The sequence below is a fragment of the Amblyomma maculatum genome, chromosome 11, assembly GCF_055883805.1.
Source record: "Amblyomma maculatum isolate TAMU_Amacu chromosome 11, ASM5588380v1, whole genome shotgun sequence".
In the NCBI taxonomy this organism is placed as follows: Eukaryota; Metazoa; Arthropoda; class Arachnida; order Ixodida; family Ixodidae; genus Amblyomma; species Amblyomma maculatum.
The window spans coordinates 103,566,170-103,588,443 of record NC_139354.1 but is presented as its reverse complement, the minus strand read 5'-3'; the positions used below and the strand labels follow the sequence as shown (position 1 = coordinate 103,588,443).

Sequence of the window (22,274 nt, the reverse complement as noted above, 5' to 3'; positions counted from 1 at the left end):
GCTCATTTTGGTCCAGAAATCGGAAAATAAAATTACGAGGGACAGTTAATATTCAGCTAAAAGCAAACACGAAACGCATTTAACAGAAACGTTTGATTGCGCATTTTTTTTTTTGTTTTTTTGAAATCATTTTATATTCAAGTTTATAGATAGTGAGAGACCGGAAAGCGTGGCGTGACATGGTCAATAGGGTCACGAAGAGTCGGACACGACTGAACGACTGAACTGAACTGAACTGAACTTATCATTACTGGAAAATCAAGACACATCTTAAACACACTTTCTCAATTCATAAGCACCAAAACGCCTTCACTAGGTAGCGTTTCACACGCTCGGTACCAAAACACTCTACATGGCCAATGAAGCTTCCCATCCAATAGTGCGTGCAGTTTTGCAAGTTAATATAGTTCGTGTTGTAGCGAATCTTAGTGCGCCTTCTACCGTTTCTTATCATCCGTGATTATGAGGTATATTTATCTCTTCGACTCCTACTGGTTCGTTTCTCCCCAGAGTTCCTGTTTTCTGTATCACGGAAGCGTTAGCATAAAGATTTAATTTATATGCCCTTCCCTCCTTCCATGTATCATTATGTGTATTGTGGTTTAACGGGACATGATGTACCCAAAAGAGCATGGAAAATACCCTTCTCTCCATGTACGAAGACTTTCTTTTATAATACATTGAGAAATGGCATGTTACAACGACGTGGTTAGTGAAGGACATTTTTGTACTGTGGGGCTCCTTAGCCCCTTAAGGTGTTTCAAACCGCGCGCGCGTTTTTCTATTTGTATTGTGTTTGCACGGGCAGCGCGAGTGCGCATGAGCAAACAGGTAATCTTGGGGGGCGTGATGTTAGCGGCGACAGACGAGGGTAGATAAGCGCGTGAGAAGCGAGGCGCGGGGCTTTTTGCGCCGGCGGAAAGGCCGGCGCAGGGCAACCGGCGAGCGTCATGGGCCAGCAGGGTGTGCACGGACGACCGAAAGAAGATCGAAGACGCGAAGATTGAAGCAGTGCCTGCAGGAACAGCCTAGCCGTATTTCTGTGAGTTGCTGTGCCGCGAGGGGCAATCTTTCTTGTGTCGCCGTTAGCGCTTTGGCCCCATTGCTCGTTTTATTCGCTCCGCAGTGTGTGTTGTTTCGCCGCGGTAAGGCCCTGACATTATTGCCGCTTTCCGTTGTTCTATTGTCGCGCGCATGAACAGCCTGTTCTCAGCGCAGTAGCGCCTTATGTTTCTCTGTTTTGCCTTTTTTTGTTTATCCGGAATAAACCGGTGTTTTTTAAGAGACTGGATTTGTCACTCGTCGGGCGAGACCATGGATCGCGGACCCGTTTTTTGAAGGCGAGGCCTTCATCTGACGCCCAACGTGATTTTTGCTCGAGCTTTGGTTTGCCCCGCGAGTGTCGCAACTTTAGTGAGAACATTCCCCGTTTCCATGCGTAGCTATGGCGGATAATGTCAACTTACCTGGCGCAAGCGCCCAGTTGAAAGATGAATTTCCACCCCCAACCATTCGGGTTCTATGCAAGAGCGATTAGGAGACCAGAAAAGTGAACTGTCGGATTTTCAAAGCGGAATTATTGGCCTACTGTCCCAGCTACTTGCGTCAAAGGCACAATTTAGAGAAGGGATGGGAAGCCAGCCAGTTTCGTTAACGCCCACTCCCCTGTATCGCGATAACCATCTGCAGCTAAATTTGCCCGTGCCGAGGTTTGAAGGATACGCCGACAAGAAATCTGTTTGCGATTTTCTTCATGAACTCGATGACTATCAAATGGCAATGGATATTTCGGACAGTGCTCTGGTCACACGTGTGATTCCTGTAGCTTTAGTAGGTTCCGCAGCAACCTGGAGGCGTAGACAGCGGCCATTCACAACAAAACAGGACTTTGTACAGCGTCTTCGGGAAGAGTTTTTGCCGCCTGACTACGTCATCCGCACCAAAGATGAGCTTTGTGCCAGGACGCAAGGCGAACACGAGGGTTTGCTCGAGTTTTTGCGCAGTTTTCAAGAGCTGCACGAGCGGGCAGATCCTGGAGCTCCGGAACCAGAGAGGGTGGCTCATGCCATACATCGGTGCCATCCGAGGTACCAGCCATACCTCCGGCGCCGCCAGTTCATGGACTTTGAGGACATGGCCAGGGAGGCCTCCCGCATCGAGGCATCTTTTCTGGCGGAGCTCAACTACAAGCCACCTCCCCCAGCGGAGACCTGCCTCGAGCCGTCCTGCGCTTGGCTCGGATCATTGGCAGCCCGCAGCGTGATGACCCCCAGCTGCCGTATGGGGGCAGGTGACTTCCACGAGGTCGCAATCCCTTGTGCGCCTCCTCCGGTGACTGGCCGTCTGCAGGGGGTGGCAGGCCGGACTGGGCCTCCTCCAGTGACTGGCCGCCTGCAGGGGGTGGCAGGCCGGACCGGGCCTCCTCCGATGACTGGCCGAGAGCGAGGGGTGGCAGGCCGGGCCGGGCCTCCTCCGATGACTGGCCGAGAGCGAGGGGTGGCAGGCCGGACCGGGCCTGCTCCGGTGACTGACCGAGAGCGAGGGGTGGCAGGCCGGACCGGGCCTGCTCCGGTGACTGACCGAGAGCGAGGGGTGGCAGGCCGGACCGGGCCTCCTCCGGTGACTGACCGAGAGCGAGGGGTGGCAGGCCGGACCGGGCCTCCTCCGGTGACTGACCGAGAGCGAGGGGTGGCAGGCCGGACCGGGCCTCCTCCGGTGACTGACCAAGAGAACGGGGTGGCAGGCCGGACCGGGCCTCCTCCGGTGATTGACCGAGCACAAGGGGTGGCAGGCCGGACTGGGCCTCCTCCGGTGATTGACCGAGCGCAAGAAGTGGCAGGCCGGACTGGGCCTCCTCCGGTGATTGACCGAGCGCAAGGGGTGGCAGGCCGGACTGGGCCTCCTCCGATGAGTGACCGAGCGCAAGGGGTGGCAGGCCGGACTGGGCCTCCTCCGGTGAGTGACCGAGCGCAAGGGGTGGCAGGCCGGACCGGGCCTCTCCTGGCTGCCGCCTGCTACAATGCGGGCGAAGGAGCGTGGCCAACACAGAGCCTGGTGTTTTGGTCATCTCATCACCCGGCGGCCAGGGTATGGGGCTGCTGCAGACGTCAGCCTAAGCGACGTAAGGGACGAGGAAAGAAGTCGTCTCCTCTGGCCCAGACAGCCCCGGCACCAGAGGTGATTGGCGGCCCCTTGGAACGTGAATCACGGCCCCAGGACATCAAGGACCAAACGGTAAGCGATTTGCCGTCCACTTTCCGCCTTCAGGATGCCCGCCCTGACAATGCACCATTGGTGGCTGTTAAAATAGCGGGGATAGAAGTTCCCGCTCTGCTGGACACCGGTTCCACTGTTTCTGTTTTTGGCGATAAGGTTAAGCGAGCATGCGATTCAAGACATTTGCAGTTACGAGAAGTGACTACAAAGCTTCGAATGGCGTCGCCACAGATAGCGTCAGCAACCTCTGCAGCACGCCTAACAGTTACCGTGAATGGTCGCAAAATAAGGCAGCGCTTCCTGCATCTTCGCGGACTTTCTTGTCCGGTAATTTTGGGCCGTAACTTCATCTCGAAGGCAGGGATCATTGTTGACCTACATTCAGGCAGCTACCGATACGGCAACAATGCACAACCACTAAAGTTCATTACAAAGATTACAGAGCGTCACTCAAATCTTCTGGTCGCGGATCCCCCCTCAGTCGGAGTGGCAGAACGTGTTCTCACTGTCCTGCAGTCTTTCACAGGGTCACAAACGGAAAGATCCAGAATCCAGGCGACACTTGAGCCCTTCGCTACTATGTTCACGCAGGCTCCTGGAAAAGCTAACGTGCTGACGCACAGGATTGACACCGGCAGCTCCCGCCCGATCCGTTTCAACCCCAGGCCATTGAGCGTCCACAAGCGAGGACTCCTGGATGCCGCTCTGGATGAAATGGTGGCTACCGGTGCAGTAAGACCCTCAAAGAGCCCTTGGGCTTTTCCCGTTGTTCTTGCGCCTAAGAAAGACGGCACAGCACGCTTATGTGTCGACTATCGGCGGCTGAACGCTGTAACAGTCAGAAATTCGTACCCTTTTCCACCAGTCGACTCTGTTATGTATACACTTGGATCAGCGAAATTCTTCACTACTCTAGACTGTAGCAGGGGTTTTCTGCAGATACCGATTGCCCAGAGTGACATCGAAAAAACTGCATTCACTTGCCATCGGGGCTTATTCGAGTTTGTTCGACTGCCTTTCGGTTTATGCAATGCACCTGCTACCTTTCAGCGCGTGATGGATATAGTGCTCGGAGACGCGAAATTCAACTATGCAATGGCATACATGGACGACGTCGTGGTGTTTTCAGAAAGCCTAGATGAGCATCTGATCCATTTAACCACTGTTTTGCAACGAATGAAGGACGCAGGCATCACCATTAATCCACGCAAAGTGCAGTTGGTTTCGTACAGAATCAACCTGCTTGGTTTCATTGTTGAACAGGGCACAGTCCGGCCTGACGAGGAGAAACTGCAGGCCATATTGCAGCTGCCATCACCAACAAACGTCAAGAGCCTGCAGCGATTCTTGGGCATGGTCGGTTTCCACCGCCACTTTATTCCAAACAGTGCGGACCTGGCAAGACCCCTTCATCAGCTTCTCCGGAAAGGCGCCCGTTGGTCCTGGACAGACACGGAGCAGGAATCGTTTCGGGCGCTGTCAACAGCTATCGCCGACACTGCTCGTCTGCGGCTCCCGGACCTAAACCGGCCCTTTACAGTGCAGACTGATGCGAGTGAGTATGGAATAGGTGCTGTTTTACTTCAGGATCACGAAGGGAAGCTTTGCCCCTTGGCATTTGCAAGTCGCACTCTCTCATCGCCGGAGCAAAACTACACGGTAACAGAGAAAGAGTGCTTGGCAATTGTATTTGCGCTAAAAAAGTTTGACATGTATTTGGATGGGGCTGAGTTTACAATTCAGACCGATCATCAGGCACTGTCTTGGTTGTCAAAGCTGCAGAACCCAGCCAGCCGTCTAGCCCGCTGGGCGCTCGCTCTTCAGAAATATAATTACAGGGTGGAGTACAAGAAAGGCACCTTCAACAAGGCAGCCGACGCCCTGTCCCGAGCTCCGTTACCTGCAGATGGCGAGCAAGCACCGCAAGTCCTGGTGATCGCAGAAGCCGCTGTTGCCTGTGGAACGCTGGTTTCTCGTCAACAGCTGCTCCAAGCTCAGCTAAGCGATCCTCAGTGCATCCAAATACGAGAGGGCCCGGACAGCGCCAACCCTGCAGGAAGCACAGCGCCTACCGGCAGCTATGACTGCTACCTGGAAGCAGAGGATGGACTTCTCCTGAGATATATAACCGCTGCCGACACAGATGGTGGTGAGTCCCCATTTCGTGTTGTCGTACCAAAGAGCCTGCGCAAGCTCTTTTTAGAGTATTTTCACGACACACGCCTTGCAGGCCACAGCGATGGAAAGAAAACATATGAAAAGTTGGGTCGCATCGTGACTTGGCCCCTCATGAGAAAGGATGTCTTAGCATACGTCCGTACTTGTCTTACATGCCAGACAGCGAAGGCAAGGGGAGGTAAACCACCGGGCTTCTTGCAACCTGTGGAGAGCCGTTACCCGTGGGAAATTGTTGCCTGCGACGTAATGGGGCCTTATCCTAGATCTGTGAAAGGAAATCGCTACTTGCTAGTGGTCACTGATCATTTTTCTAAATGGGTTGAATTATACCCGCTGCGTAAACTGGACTCGAAAGTAGTCTGGGATAAACTCCTAGACGCATTCACTCGGTTCGGCTTCCCGGCGCAGCTAATCACTGATAATGCGACGTATTTCACGGGCAGGATATTTGTTGACACCTGCAAAGCTCTTGGCGTGCAGCACAAAAAGACTAAGCCCTACCATCCTCAGGCCAACATCACAGAGCGGGTCAACAGAAACCTGAAAAACATGCTCGTGGCTTTCACGGAACGTCACAAAGACTGGGATTTGCGAGTGCAGGAGATGGCTTTAGCCACAAGAACCACAGTAAACCGGTCGACTGGTTTTACGCCGGCAGCTATTCTTCTTGGCCATGAGCTTCGATTTCCCATTGAACATGCCCTTACCCATGACTCTGATTTACAGGCTCCCAGTTATTCCAGGTTCACCCAGGATCTCTCAAGTCGTCTCGCCGGAACTCTAAAGGAGGCCAGGGAGAACTTGGACCTCGCCCGCCTGGAGCACTGCGGCCAGTACAACAAGGGCAGGCGTCCTTTGCAGTTCAACGTTGGGGATAAAGTACTCCGCCGCTCGCACCTGCTAAGTGATGCTACAAAAGGTTTTGCCGCCTCTCTCGCTCCTCGATGGACTGGCCCTTTTGTAGTAATAAAGCGGCTTTCGCGTCTGGCTTACATGCTTCGTCATGTGCAGGGCGGCCGGGAGATCAGACCAGTCAACGTCGCCGACCTGAGAAAGTACTACGAGCGGCCAGAAAGTACGTAACGGCACTCGGGTCTACCAGATGTGAACCACCTGGACCATCGTCTGATGAATGCCACCAATCCAGCGGATTCCTTCAAGCGGGCAGCTCGTCAGAACCAGCACTGTTTTTGTGCTCCTCCCAGTGCCCTTCTTTGTTTCGTTCTTAGAAATCTCGGGAGGTGTCCCGTCTTGAGAGGGGGGGAGTGTGGGGCTCCTTAGCCCCTTAAGGTGTTTCAAACCGCGCGCGCGTTTTTCTATTTGTATTGTGTTTGCACGGGCAGCGCGAGTGCGCATGAGCAAGCAGGTAATCTTGGGGGGGCGTGATGTTAGCGGCGACAGACGAGGGTAGATAAGCGCGTGAGAAGCGAGGCGCGGGGCTTTTTGCGCCGGCGGAAAGGCCGGCGCAGGGCAACCGGCGAGCGTCATGGGCCAGCAGGGTGTGCACGGACGACCGAAAGAAGATCGCCGACGAGAAGATTGAAGCAGTGCCTGCAGGAACAGCCTAGCCGTATTTCTGTGAGTTGCTGTGCCGCGAGGGGCAATCTTTCTTGTGTCGCCGTCAGCGCTTTGGCCCCATTGCTCGTTTTATTCGCTCCGCAGTGTGTGTTGTTTCGCCGCGGTAAGGCCCTGACATTCTTGCCGCTTTCCGTTGTTCTATTGTCGCGCGCATGAACAGCCTGTTCTCAGCGCAGTAGCGCCTTATGTTTCTCTGTTTTGCCTTTTTTTGTTTATTCGGAATAAACCGGTGTTTTTTAAGAGACTGGATTTGTCACTCGTCGGGCGAGACCATGGCTCGCGGACCCGTTTTTTGAAGGCGAGGCCTTCAGTACTCACAGTAAATTGCTCCCTTTGTGATTCTCCGGAAACCATTGAGAACTGTTTCATCGACTGTAAAGATGCTATATTGTTCAGGGATATTTGGCAACGGACATATAAAACAAGACTTGATATGACACCGCATTCTCTGCGATATCTCACTGCATCGCCATTCAAAGATAAGCCTGTAGACACGTTTTTTTAATTGGGTTACACAGCCTCTGGAAAAAGCGCATGATGACAGAAATCGTGAATCTGAACGAAGAACCACTTCTGTAGGATGATTGTTGATTTAAGGTAATTGTATGCACAGGCTGGTGTTGAACAGAAGTCTGTCTTTATTCAAAACGTTGAACGTTTTATCTGTATTGACAATGATTTTATTTTACTGTCGGTGATTTCTTCATTGTGTTCGTTTTTGTTTGTACTGTTGCTATGTACGAGTGACCTGACCTACTCATGTATGAGCCTGAAGAAGGCTTAGATTATCAAAGAAAGGTGTCAATCACTCTATGATGTGCACCACACTGCCTCTTTCGTAGGATTTTGTTGACTTAGTGTATCCCATTGCGTATTGAGTTGATTTATTGCTTTTTTATAAATCATTTGTACATAGTCCATGTACATTGAACATTGTTTCAGTGCAATTAATACCATGTTTAAGAAAAAACCCTTCGCGGCCAATGCGTTGCGAACCCACTTGAAATGCAGAGGACGTTAGTTCGAATCCGAACAGCAAGAAATTTACTTTATTGAATTATTGCAATTTCTTAAATACCCCTAATAAGGCAACCAGCGTAATTTTGGCAGCATACGGAGCCTTCTCAAATCCGTTTTGAAGCTTTATTTTTCAATGTGAAGCCTTTGAAATACCCGCACACGGTCACGTGATTGTGACGTCATAATCTTGTCGACAATTCTTAGTTCTTCTGCACAATTTAATATTTCAGAAACGCAGTCCGCCTACTACTACTACGCTGGTAAACGTATGCCGTTAATTGTACGTCGAGATCTGATAATATCCGATTCAATACCCCATGTAAAAGTATAACAGCGCTGTTAGCCCTTTCTTGAACTCTCCTTCAGCCATAGAGTTCCTCACACTAACTAGAGGGAAAGCTGAGGGCGTTGCACTTCAGCCACCATGGGCGCGCTAAGAATCATGGGCCGGTGTGCTACTTGTTACGGGACAGTCGGTTTTTCTCGGGTATGTGGAGTGGCGTTACTGCGATGTTTCTTTTTCGTCATCATCATCATCTGAAGGTGCGTACATAGACCGCGAAAGCCATAGTAGCGAAGGCGCAAAAGCAGACGTCGCCAATAAATGGTTTTTGTTTCCCGAAATGCCACTAAAAACTTCCTTAAGTAATTGCACAACCATAAATATTCATATAACGTTTTTCTGTTTCAAATTTTGCCTATTAAGTGCGAAATATTGGTATTTGTGCTGCTCAAAACTAAGCCAATAGGAGAAAGAGCCCTCGCTTATATTGAATAAATATCACACTGGTATGCTGTTTCTCTCTCTTTTTGAAATTTATGGTCACAATATTCAATCTTAGGACATTATTTACGGTAGAACAGCGCTTATCTTTGCATTAGTTTTGGCCAAAAGTTGTAGTTCTGCACTCGGTAGCTCTCCGGCCCATGATGCTTTGAGCGCCCATGGTGGCTGAACTGGCCGTCTGGAAACTCCATCTAAACTGCCATAGACGGCAGCACAGCTTTCCCTCTAGGTAAGAGCAAGAAACTCTATGCCTTCAGCAGAACATTTCGTATATCGAACTGTACGCTACAGCCCTGCGAATGCAGCTTTTCTAATGGAGCCCACGATCAGCTTTCGTGCGCTGATCTAGGCCGGCTCTAAAATCTTGGAAGCTTGCTGGCAGCGTTAACTCTCTAAACTGCGTGTCATATTAATGCGTACGCATTGTATGGCTATGTAACTGGGGTTCGCAAGGGCGTGATTGTGTTAGAGTTCTAAAAGAGGAACTAGTTGGTATATTGGAGAAAGAATGCTACCATTAGATAGAGCATCAAAAAAAGGTGTGCAAGCGACAAATTGGTTATTATAGTTGAATTAGGTAATTAATTAGCGCCCAACTTGGGAGTCATGATCGCCGCCAGCCAAGATCCGGTTTCGAGCTGGCAGTTGACGTGGCCTAGTGCTAACGACGTAGGGTTGCCTGACATTAGGATTGGCAGGTGCTGCCTACTCGGGCCTCTCATTTTGCATGGGAAGGTGATATCAGATTCAACCTATCAGGACTCTTATTTTCGCGTTATCCCTAGGCCATGCAGGAATGCGTATACGGCTTGGTGAAAGCAGGTTTTCAATGTGGCCTGGTAGCCTATGCTATAGCATGATATCGTTAAAGGATGAACTTAAGTGTCCGCCCCGATTTTTCAATCTTGTTACATTTGTCATCATCTTCAGTCTGACTATAACTACTGCAGGGCGAATACCTATCCCATATTTCTCCAGTTAACCCGGTCCTGTGCTAGCTGCATTTATGTCACCGCTGCGAACGTCTTAACCTCATCCGTACACCTAACTTTCTGCCGCCCCCTGCTACGCTTTCCTTTCATTGAAATTCAGTTTGTTACCCTAAGCGACCATCTGGTATACTCTCTTTGCACTATATGTCCTACTCAAGCCCATTTGTTCTTGATTTCCACTAGAATATTAGTAACTTGAGTTATTTCTCTGACACCCTCTGCACGTTTCCTATCTCTTAACTTGAACAGACGCGCGCTATCCTTGAGGCGCCAGATTATCGGCCCGATGAAAAAACTTGTCAACTTTCGGCCGTTCACCATGTGTACGCTGTGTAATGTCGACTGTCATTACGTCTTCGTGTCTTCGTTACCAGACGAATTTGACAGCAGTTTATTGCACCAACTATCCGCACAAGTTTTCTCATCGCGGCACTCTGCCTGCAGACGCGAGCACATCCAGCAGGGCAAAGCAGCTTCTCCGCAACGCGTTTTCCGCAATGGTTGCCGGGATTGCACGCTTGCAAACCACGGTTTTTCCCGGTGCGTGGCGGGTAACGAAAAACTGCCCCGGCAAGGTGCGCTTCCGGTGATCGAGGACAGCGGGTGCTAACCGGTGCGGTTGATCGAAAATAGATGGTGCACACCAGGACACTCCAGTGCGCACTGTTGTGGGCGATAGAGGATGCTATTAAATAGATGCTGTGAGGTGCAGCAGCGAGGTTGACTCTGCTGTATTCAAACGGCAACTTAGAAAGGACACTTGCTTGATCGCGTTCACTCAAGTAAGGTTGTGAAAGTTGGCTTCGCAAAACCAACTCTCTAATATGTTTCTAAAGTAGGCTTTTAAGCAAGGGTTACAGTATTGGCGTAAATTACGGAGACATTGGAGATGTACGCTAAAGCCTACTAAGGGACAAAGCATATTCTGAAAATCCGTGTCCAGTACAAACCATACCTGTTGCGCAGACCACAGTCTACAAAGCATGCTTCTTGATAAGTTATGGCGTCTTCATGTATTCTATTTGTTCAGTGTTAACCGGGTTCAGAACGTATTAGTTTGTAGCCGCCTCCACGCGATAGCTCCTCTATTATTTCGGCTAACATCCGATGGGGTGCAAGTCTACGTCCCAATTTATAATGGTCGATGATTTCCCCGTAATTTTGCAGACGCTCGTCGTATGCCCAGTGTTCCGGGCCCTGGTGACGTCATGACCTATTGGGACGGTACATAGCGTGCCCCTCGTCGAACACAACTAGCATTTCATTGAGTGCATCAGAGTTCACCGGCGTTCTATAAATCGTTTACGATTTATAGAACGCAGTGTCTGTCACTCGCGGAATCCTGCTATCATCCTCATGGTAGATAAGGAGAATTATGAATCACGTTTCAAGATGCGTGCCGTGGCGCGGTAGTGAAGCGCTCAGCCGGGGACACAAGGGGTGGAGGTTTGATTCCTCGTGACGAAAAGGTTTATTAATTTATATTTAAGTCTCGCTCTCATGTCGACAACGATTACGCATTAGACTTTAGCCTGAATACTTAGGGGAATGGAGGGCTCAACTAGCACCTATTCCGTCGGGAGGATTCAGACTTTTAGGATTTAATACATATTAATTCAAGGAATATACAGATCGTATGCCAATAAATCTCTTTACTGCATTTAAAGTAGCCTAATACTGATAAGTGACCCTTGGATATATATTAAATGAACTGATAACCAGTTTGAATGTGTCTTGGGTTATCCAAGCAGTTGGGGCTAAGCTGCTAGGACACATCCAGATGTACAAAGGTTGGGCTGGTATGCGAACAGTACCTTCCTAGAGAGGGTGAACTAGTTCAGCGAACCGCTCATTCTTGCTGCTTTGTTGGCGTAATGGAGTAGGCGACAATTTGCAGTTGAAATTCTGGGAATCGAAAACAACCATTCCTCCTTTCACGCGTGGCATTTGTAAAAGAGAACAAAGAAAAAACCAAACCACAAGCCTTATTGCACCAAGTAGAAACCAGATTGTTCAAACAGAAAAGCATAGCAAAACATAGACAGCCTTCGTGTCATTGCACACAATTCCGTACTGCAACATCATACAGTAATCAAATATAAACGTTAAAGGTGACATATCACCTTATAAGAAGCTGCGTTGAGCCATGACGTCGCTGTGGCCATCAATAAAATAGATTGTTGCGCTAGTTGCGTTCGCTGCATTTAATATCGTCGAGGTGATATAGAAGATGACTGGAAGGTTCACGTCAATCGGCTATAGTACATTAACAACAGATCTACCGAATGTTTTGAGGACTTCAGCTCTGCTTCATGGGCATCTGCTTTTTCACAGTTGAGTTGTATCTAGCCGTAAAATCGAAATACCTAACTGTATATACATAATTACACCAAGGTCACATATTTCACACCTTACAAAAGATGATGGTAGTGTTATGACAAAGAAAAGTAAAGACAAAAAGATTTAAAAAAAACTGAAAGTCAATAAATTATGAATATTGTTTACCATTTTTATTATTAAAATGTAGCAAATAAAAACAAATCGTTTTATTTTATTTATTTGAACATAGTGCTGCCCCTTCGGGCTATTTCAGGAGTGTGTTTAGAGGACATATTGTCGGGAACAAAGAATAGAACACTGCAGAATAATAGGGGCAGCATGAACAATGCAAAGTCATTACAAACAAAAATACAATATATTGCAAACAAGGAGCTCTTACAATTCAATAGTTATTAAAATCTTATGATGGAAGAGAAAAGTAGCACCACAGAACAAATTCCAGGATTCTATTACTAGAGGAATGAAGCTGTATCTAAAAGTGTCAGTACGGGCAAAAAAGGGTGCGATATTGAGGAAATTGTGTCTTGTAGTATTAGACGGCTTAGCCTAAAATAGCTCCCAAGAAATCCGGAAAGAAGAGTTGATAATGCAATGCAAGAATTTCAGTGATTCTGTGCGTCGGCGATCAAAGAGGGGTTGCTAACGTAGTAAAGAAAGTGTTACAGGATATGAAAAATCCCTCTCAAACTTGTAGGAGATATATTATAGGAAAGGCATTCGGCTCCGGAATCTGCAGCGCCTGATGCTCAAGGAAGACGACGACAACCGCACAATGCTCTCTCCACGCTCGTGCATGCACTTGAACAAGCTGCGATTATCATCGGGCTGGTCATTATTCCCGGCGTGGAGTTCTGTGTAAGGTCTATTAAAATTGAGTTCCCCATCCAAGTATTGTCTAACACTTTCGCGATGAGGAAACACCACCCAAACTATCCCACCCTCTCCATCGGCTGTCATCTTATTCGGCGCAGCGTGACCTAACCAACTTTAGTGGCACAGATGACATTTATATAGAAGACTGGTTATTGTCATATGAACACTCAAGTGCGTACAATACGCGGGACAAGGCTGTTAAGCTCACGTACGGTATATTTTATTTTAGGGACTTTGGCCCTGCCAACCTGTAGTTTTGCAACCACGAGGCCGACATCTCTAACTGGACAGCTATCAATACCAACCTGACCGAACTTTTTTCAGTCCCGCTGTCAGTAACCTTCGCGCGAGAAAACTTTGCGATGTCGGACACAGCGAACTGACGAAACCTTAACCAGATACATAGAGAATGTCGTGGACCTCTGTAAACGCAAACACCTTACCAAGAGCGAGGCGGATAAGGTAAAGAATAATATGAAAGACTGCCTATGTTGCCTTCGAGATACTCGTGCAAAAACCCCACTGACTGTGTCCGATGTCATCAGCTCCTGCACAAGCTTCAATGAGCCGTGCAAAGCGGCTTTCCACCCGCCGTGCTTGACTTCTGGAGGCCACCCTTTTCAACGTGGATTTCACCGGGGACAGTGTTTTGGATCAGCACTCACTCTTTTATCACATTCAGCAGTTTGTTCGCTAAGAAGTCGCACGCCACCGCCAGATCGAAGGAATTCACCCTTTTTTAAGCAAGAAGTTGGGCATGCCGACCGACTCTGTGACTTGTGGCCCGTCCGTTGGCGACTCGGCTAGCAAGAAATAAGCTGAAGTGCTGTACGAGGCACTGATCCCAAACCTGCTGCGTCTCGACAGAACAATCCAAAACGATCAAAAACAATTTGAATTAAAATTGATAAATACTCACAACGTTTGTTCAATATACACCACCCTGCAAGTTTACAAGGGCATATAGATAAAAATCCCGGAATTAGTGCAATGATTTAAACAGAAAAGATTTACATCACCGTGGGCAAGGAAGCGAAGAAATGTCTTATCAAAGAAGTCAGGAACATACGTTGTTACATCTTCCAAAATAGCATATCTATTAATTTTTGCGCGTCACTGTTTCGATGCACCATTCTCCGCGTCTATACGCATATTGCGTGATCGGCGGCAATGAAGAAAACTCGCTATGGATTAAAGTAGAACACTAAAAGCAGTCGCTATCACACTACTGACTGGTGATGTGATGTATTGAGTGCACAGCATGTGTTTTTCAAAATGTCAACTCATTTATGATTGATAACCCTTTAAGGTACGTAGACTATGGATTCCAAAGTTGCAGTTTGGTATGTACTTGTCTTGGTTTATAGTCTCATATATCGAAAAGTTGTAATATCAGCTTCACTGGCCAACAGGGGTCGCAGCGGTGGCATAGTGGTAGAACATCCGCCTCGCATGCAGGACTGGGGTTCCAATCCCGGTGCCACGCAACTTTCCACTGGATAGAAGAAAACATCTGCGTGACGATGGAATTGCATAAACAGGTTTGGGTGCGACCTGATGCCGGTGAACATCTCCCGCAACGCACTCCATCACCAGAACAGGAGTTGGCCACCCTGGTGCGGTAATTGGCCGGAACCTCCCATGATAAGTCCCATAAAACCCCGGCCCTCAGTCACCAGCGGCTGCGGAACAACTGACCACGGCGGCGGTCAGACATGCGACACAGCAAGGGGTGCTAAGAATGCCTGGCTCCGCTGGACCGGCTGCCATTGGAAACAGACCCTGGCAATGTTTAACGTTAGAACCCCAGTTAGTGAAGCGAGTTTAGAAGTGCTGTTAGAGGAACTAGAGGGTATGAAATGGAGCGTCATAGGGCTTAGTTAGGTTAGGAGGCCGAATGAGGCATACAGTGTACTGAAGGATGGGCATGTACTGTGTCATCGAGGTTTACCGAGGAGGCGAGAACTAGGAGTAGGTTTCCTTGTCAAGAAGTATATAGCGGGTAATATAGATGAATGCTATAGTATTCATGAGAGGGTGGCAGGCATCGTAATTAGCATGATAAGCGGTATAAACTGATGGTTGTACAGCCCTATGCACCTACATGTAGTTATGATGACCAGGCTGTTGAAAGCTTCTATGACGATGTAGAATCGGCAATGCGAAAGGTAAAGACGCAGCATACTGTACTAATGGTCGACTTCAATGCCAAGGTAGGGAAAAAGCAGGCAAGAGACCAGGCAGTAGGTGACTATGGCTTCGGTCCTAAAAATAGCAGGGGGGAGTTACTAGTTGCGTTTGCAGAGCGTAATAACTTCAGAATCATGAATACCTTCTTCCGGAAGAACCGTTAGAATCGAAAATGGACTTGGAAAAAATCCTAACGGGGTAACTAAAAATGAAATTGACTTCATATTGTGTTCAACCGTGCGAATAGTGTTACGACACCGAGGATGTGAATTGGGCACTCCCAACAAACAAATGGCTCGCTGGCTATGTATGCCTCGGTGTGTAGTTCTACACGGCCACGGCTGTGGTCAGAGCTAGCGGCGGGGCGTCCGGATCTGAGAGCGGAGCCCGAGTCCCGTGAGAACCCCCACAATGTACTGAATGTAAAGTGGATCATTGAGATAAAAAAGCAGAAAAAACAGCAAAGGATATAGGATATTCACTGACACATGAACTTCAAGCTTCCTTCATACACAGAGTCAATGTGACTTCTACCGTCAAGTGATCTTCTTGCGGATGCTAAATCTACGCTGACAGTGCAAATGAAAAAAAGGAATCGCGCGTATTTCCTTATTCCTCCTGCCCAGTTTAGAGGAGCGCATTGGTTGCTGACAGTACTAGAGTTAAACAACACACGCGACAAAGGGCAACCAAGAGTTTAAAATGCTGGGCGACAAAATTTAGTTACCCATCATTGGCCGTGTTTAGTCGTCACTGCCCTGACCTTGACAAGGCCAGCGCACCCCTGTCGTGACTTCATCGTCACGACAGGCCGACTGACGATGAAGTACCAAAGTACCAGCAATTGGTAGGTGCGAGAGCGGTTCTGAGTCGAGTCACTTGGTGCTGAATAAGGGACGGCTCACACTCACAATTAGTCACACTCACAATCACCCTAATGGCCAGCGGCGTCACGGCGGAAGTGGTGTTGCTTTGCGCCATCGACGGCTGTGGTGTTCGTCATGAACACACGAAGTGATGACGCTAGCGATGGGCTGAATGTGAACGTTTCTTAAGAGCGACAAGAGCCGCTCAAAATTCTTTTGCGAGCACTAACAAAGGGAAAACGGCAGCAATCTATGCGGCGACCGACGTACTCGTGCGGCAATAATGACGACGGCCTGACGCGATACACGGCGAAGAGCGGTGTACGAAGAACTTTTGACGTGCCGGGCGAGGTGTTTTGACGCATGTTGCATCTCGGCGAGGATGTGTATTAAGGTCGCTTGATGAATGTGGTCAAAATGCAAAAGATGGCGCTGCAATGCTGTTTTCTTCTGGGTGGCGCGCACGAAGCACCCTTCATAGGTCGTGGGATCACGTCAAGGCACGTACCGAGAGCTAGCAAGCATCGGAGAGCCTTTGGCGCTGAGCTGGGCGGTGATTCCCGCGAAAATAGAAAAAGCTGTTTCGGAGAGTGCTCAAACATATTTATTTAAAACAGTGGATGGTGGCGCAAATTAAATCTGATTTGAGCAACGTTCATGGAGAGTCTGCGCATTCACTTAGGACCATTCACTACTAGATAAATGACTTTAATAATGGCCCAACTTTGACTCAATATGAAGCACGTCCTGAGCATTCAGTGGGTGTAACCATGACAGAAACGGTATCGAAAATTTATGGAATCATGATGGAATACCCCATAGTGAATGTACCTGAGAGAGCTGAAGTTGTAGTATCTCAACACAGAGAGTTCAAAACATTCTTCACAAGACATTTGCACATGAAGAAGGTTTCTGCGTGTTGGGTGCCACAACTGCTAACCGTCGACGGAATGCGCATGAGGACCGACATCTGGAAGCAATGTTTGTCGATTCTTGATCACACTCCTCAGGACTTTTGGCATTGATCTGTGACTATTCGCGAGACCAGGGGGACTCACTACACTCCAGAATTCAAGCATGAGTCAAAACAATGAACTGGGCTAGATTAAGGGGCTCTAAAAAGGCAAAAACTGTTCAGCCGAAAGGTGACGGCAACAGCTTTTGGGGTTCAAAGGAAGTAATCTTTCTTGACTACTTGCAAAACAGAAAACCGATAACTGGAAAATGCTATGTAACACCCCGGCAGCATCTGAAAAGAGAATTGAGCATTAAGCGACCTGGTTTGGTACAAAAGAACAATTCTTTCACAAAGAAAATGCTTCCCCTCACAGATCGCTTGCTGTAATAGCGAATTTGCCCGAGCTAGGCTTCAAGATTGTGCCTCATTCACCCTATTCTTCAGATTTGGCTCCCTGCGACTTTTTCCTCTTCCCATATCTGAAGATATTGCTTGGTGCATTGAAATATTTTTCAGTTGAAGAGGTCATCTCAGTCGTGAATGACTACTTCAAAGGCTTGGAGCCGCCCTTTCTTTATGATGGTATGAAAAAAATTGGAGCGCCGCTGGAGGACGTGTGTAGAGCTGGGAGGGGACTATTTTGAAAATGAAATATTGGTTGGAGAAAATTTTAGAACGGTTTTCTGGCGGGCTAGTTGGTGCTTGTCGTTCATGAATAAACTGCGCGAAAAAAACTCAGAGACAGAAAACACGTACACACACAGAGCGCAGAACTTCCAACTTTTATTCGTAAAACGCGTCCAGCATGCCTTTTATACGCTCAAAACAACCACCAAAAGAGAAAATGTGCTATCTTTATTTGCTTTTTACCACACTTATCAAACGACTCTCATACTGTGGCTGTGAAACGCGATGAACGGAAAGGTGTGTGCAACAGAGAGTGCTGTCTGTCCGGTAGAAGATAATGTGTGCGCTGCGCTTTTTTTTTTACTGCTAGAGGTTCCCAAGCCAGTACTAACAAAGAGGCGTGCATCGGCCTCACGCAGCCGACAGCTCAAAAGTGTGCGCGGCAGGTAGCGTAGCTAGAGCAGTGGCGAAGAAAGGCTTCCTTAGTTACTGCGGCATACCCGTTTTGATCGGGTTTGTTGACTACACGGCGGATGCCCACGAGTAGCCTATAGCTGTCCCTTTTATCAGATATTAGATTCAACGTGATTCGCGCCATGAACCCCCCCTGCCTGGGATCGTGGATGATGCTTCCATTTGGTGGTATTCTCGGCTGCACAAAAGTCGAGGCGGCCTGCTGCTAGACGTCAAATTTCGTTTGGATGAGCACTCAAAAACTCCGTTGGTGTTTGGGCGACCACGAATGTGTATATAACCCAATTACACGGTGCAGTGCTTCGCATCGTGTGAAGACACAACAACGAGACGCGTTGCTCTTTGGAAGAAAAGTTATAGAAGGCTCCACATGCCTCACGTGTACTGCCGTTCTTGCACTTTTATAACAGTTGAAACATAATGCACATAGTATATTGTTGAAATGTATACTATTTTCTATGTAGGAAAAAAAGATAGCAATTAAGTGCATGATGCTTCTATTGAGTAGAAATGGGACGCCATTTATACCGATATACGCTAGGGATGTGGCATCCCTATCCAACCTGTCCAGAAGGGTTATACAAGTTTACATACATCTCCACAAGGTTAGTGGATGACTGCATCGGCATCCTGAAGAGCCACTTCCGGAGCATGCAAAAGCACCAGATGCTCCTCTACCAGACGGAGCATGTAGCCTACATTATTGCAACACGTGCCGTGTTTTATAAGATCTTTTAATGTCTTCCTACCTGCGGACGAGAAGTTTGCTGCAGGATTGGACAAGGGTCACATCTGCATGCAGGAAGTGGGATCAAAGATGACATGCATGCCTTCAGGGAAAACCCATGCAAAATTATGTTGTAGGCTGTTGCAGAGAAACCGCCACCACAAGCTGCCACAGCTGCACATGGTGCGGCAACAGCTGCGGTGTCAATCACAGTACAGCAACCGGCCCATGACAGGCCACATGTGGCTGTTCAACTGTCACAGACAGCCATGTGCCAGTTACATCTCGTTTCATGTCTGTGCCTACAAACCTTCTGTGGTAAAGAAGCCTGTCCTAGTGTCACACATACAAACACCTCATCTGTGAATTCAAACTGGTCGTCGTATACCCCTTCACTGCTGCTGTCAACGAAACACATTGGTGTTTGTGGGTGCATGTCATTGAGTGCATCAAGTGTTGCAAAACAGGGCAGCAATGGCGATACTTGTAATAATAGGAAAGTCTCACATTGTTTGATAATCAGGTGTATTCAGTGCACACCTTCATTTTGTTACAGATTTTCGCCCGCTTGACTATTCAGCAGAGTAACCAACTTCTTGCTGCAGCACCGGCAGTTATTAACACGTGCTGCCCACTTCTGCTACAAAGTCAGAGGTGACACACCAGAATAATTGTTTAATGTCTGTAAGCTGGCGTACTACTCATTGCAGATCTGGGAAATTTCAGAAGCAAGAAACAAAATATTGCGCATAAAACTTCGGGAAGTAAAGGCAAAGAACAAAAGTAAAGATTATCGACTTATGGATTAGAAGCTTGCGATGTATTCATTGCAAGTTTGGAACATTTCACAAGCAGGAAAATAAGGTTTTCACGTAAAAGTGCAGAAACATAACACAAGTAGTGTTATGTACGATTTCTGTGCAGGGCCTCTTCATCCATTACTCTTTCAGGACTGCAGGCCTGAAAATACCATTAGGATACAGAGAACGGGTGCATATCACAGATGATGTCAATTTTGTGGAGTGAGACTAGCACCGTTCCTTTAGAATAAACAGTGTAGCACATCAAGATAAGGTGACAAATCGAATGCGTAATATATACTGAAAGTTTTAGTTCTCACAGGGACTGTAGCATACGCATAAAATCTGTATAGGTACACAAACAGGTACAACATCGCAGATGCACCAATGAAATGTTGTGGGTAGAAGGCAGCACTCATAATGCTGAAAAATAAACCACAGGGCACATTACAATAGGCGCTACATCGAAAGCCCTTTCCTGGTCGCCCTGCAGCGAATGAAGGATTCCGGTTCAGTCCCGGCCTAGGTGAAACCATTCCCATGGTCATGTTCTTTAAAAAATATCCTGTTACATACAAAAAGATGATCATGCAGCTACAAAACTTCATTTTTGACCACGCTACATGCTTCAAAGTCATCTTGAGATGGAAATAGAACCACCGATCACATGCCTGCCCATTGTACTCTGAGTACTTTCCTCATCGATACTAGTAAGTGCCGACTGAAAACACTCCGAAAGATGTCTTCGCCGGCTTTCGTGCTGAGCGCTCCATGCAAGTTTAGCTTTGCAGACTCTTCGCCTTCACTGTGTGTAATAAAGTTTTTCTAAGCACTTGCAACACCCGCACAGGACCCGGATTGCGGACGCCCGTGAAAAAGCAGTATCTAGCCAGGGAACCAGTTCTTTTCTTCCAGGCGGCTGTGTGTGCGTTTTGACTCTATCGGCGCTCCTTCGCGGCAAAAAAAAAAACCGGCTGAAGAGAAAACATAATGGCAAAATTGATAACGCTTCTTATTCTGCCTGATTTTATTCAGTGTGAAAGAAAGTTCATTTCCGAAATAACTTGCAACTTATCTAATTTATTGCGTATTCTTTCCGCCATTTTAAAAATGTTAGCAGATGGCCCCTTATGTGACTTGTGCCACTGAAGAAGCACTAGGCTTTATTTTGACCGGATAGCTCCAGCCCGGAATCATGACCATTAATTGGACAATTTTTAAATCCGCATCTCAATTTCACGTCATGTGCTCGCCATTTGGACGGCACGCTCACAAAATTGTAAACCGAGTGCGAAATTCTCCTTTGATGTGTTCTCGCCCCTTACCCATGCCTGTACCCGCTGATTCATTCGCTGATTTTTTATCGCTCATAAGCTCGTCATGACGTTCGTTATGGAAAAGAAGCTGATACAACTGCCTTGTTAGAATCTCAGTGGTCATCGTGGGCGCAGACAAGCCAGACGCTAATGATTGGCTGGATAAGTACGAGCGCTGCGGCAGGAACCACCACTCGGAAGCAAGCATCATGATGGCTAACTTGATTTTCTATTTGCCGGGAACAGCTGGCAAGTGGTTCAAAAAGCAACAAGACATGGTGACCTGAGAAATCTGCAAACACAAGCTTCAAGATTTGTTCGGGAAGCCCAGTGGGCAGGCTCTCGCAGCAAAAACAGAACTTTCGTCTCGCAACCAGTCCTCCACACAGTCCTACCTTGCCTGCCATCAAGATGTGCTCGCGTTGTGTCGCAAGGTTTGCATCTCTATACCGGAAATTGAAGGGATAGGGCCTTTCTTGAAGGGTATTGCGAATGAAGCGTTCAATACCCTTTTTGCACGGATTCCTCTTCGGTCAACTCGATGCTTCAAGTGCCGAAATTGAAGCAGGCTAAACGACTTCTCCAACATCGCTTTGAGCGCCTTCCGAACACGGCGGCTATTTCGTCCTGTGATGATCTGGCCCCTTTGCAACAGCCATCTGATCACACGGCCATGACTGATCGTCAGGTTAGAACTCAAGGCCTTAGCTCCTGCACCACTCACGTCTCCACTGCCCGGCACCATGGCCTTGATACAGACCGTTGTCCGCCAGGAACTTGGAAACGTCGACCTGTTAATGACCCTCGTGTCGCCCCCGTCACCATCGCATCCTGCTCCTCTAGTGGCTGCTGCGACCACTAATCAAGCCCTTCCCACGTCACTACCTTGCTCACAATCCTTCAGAGAGGCACGCGACAGGTCAATTTTTCTCTTTTGCTATCGAGCCGGCCACACTTCGCGTTATTGTCATAGCTGTACCTTCCCCACCCCTGGTTTCAATTGCAACGTTGACCGTCGGGGCTAATGTGGACCTCGACTCGTCCCTGCCCAACCTGAGGAGCTCCGTCCCGCCTATAATGAACCTGGACACTCCCGTCCTGGACCAGATGAACCTCGCAACGAGGCCGTTCCAAGTGTCCGTCGCTCCAGCTGATCTCCATATCCATACCCTCGTCGCTTCCGTTCACCAGTACCTCGTCGCATGTCCTCCCCATCATACGCCGGCATCTACTTAAGAAACTAGCCAGTGCCGCGACCGGAACTGAATCTGCATTATCGACCCGGACTGCAAACTAAGCACTAACTCGCGCACCCAGACGTAATCTCATTGA

General features: G+C 48.1%; 1 protein-coding gene across 1 annotated transcript; it reads left to right on the top strand.

The window, feature by feature from the left end:
- Positions 1-2,907: 2,907 nt before the first annotated feature.
- On the top strand, positions 2,908-4,132 carry LOC146174530 (uncharacterized). The gene is made up of 3 exons (XM_084585411.1): positions 2,908-3,234; positions 3,733-4,053; positions 4,112-4,132. The coding sequence occupies exons 1-3, from the start codon at positions 2,908-2,910 to the stop codon at positions 4,130-4,132; spliced, it is 669 nt and encodes a 222-aa protein (XP_084441537.1).
- The last annotated feature ends 18,142 nt before the right edge of the window (positions 4,133-22,274 follow it).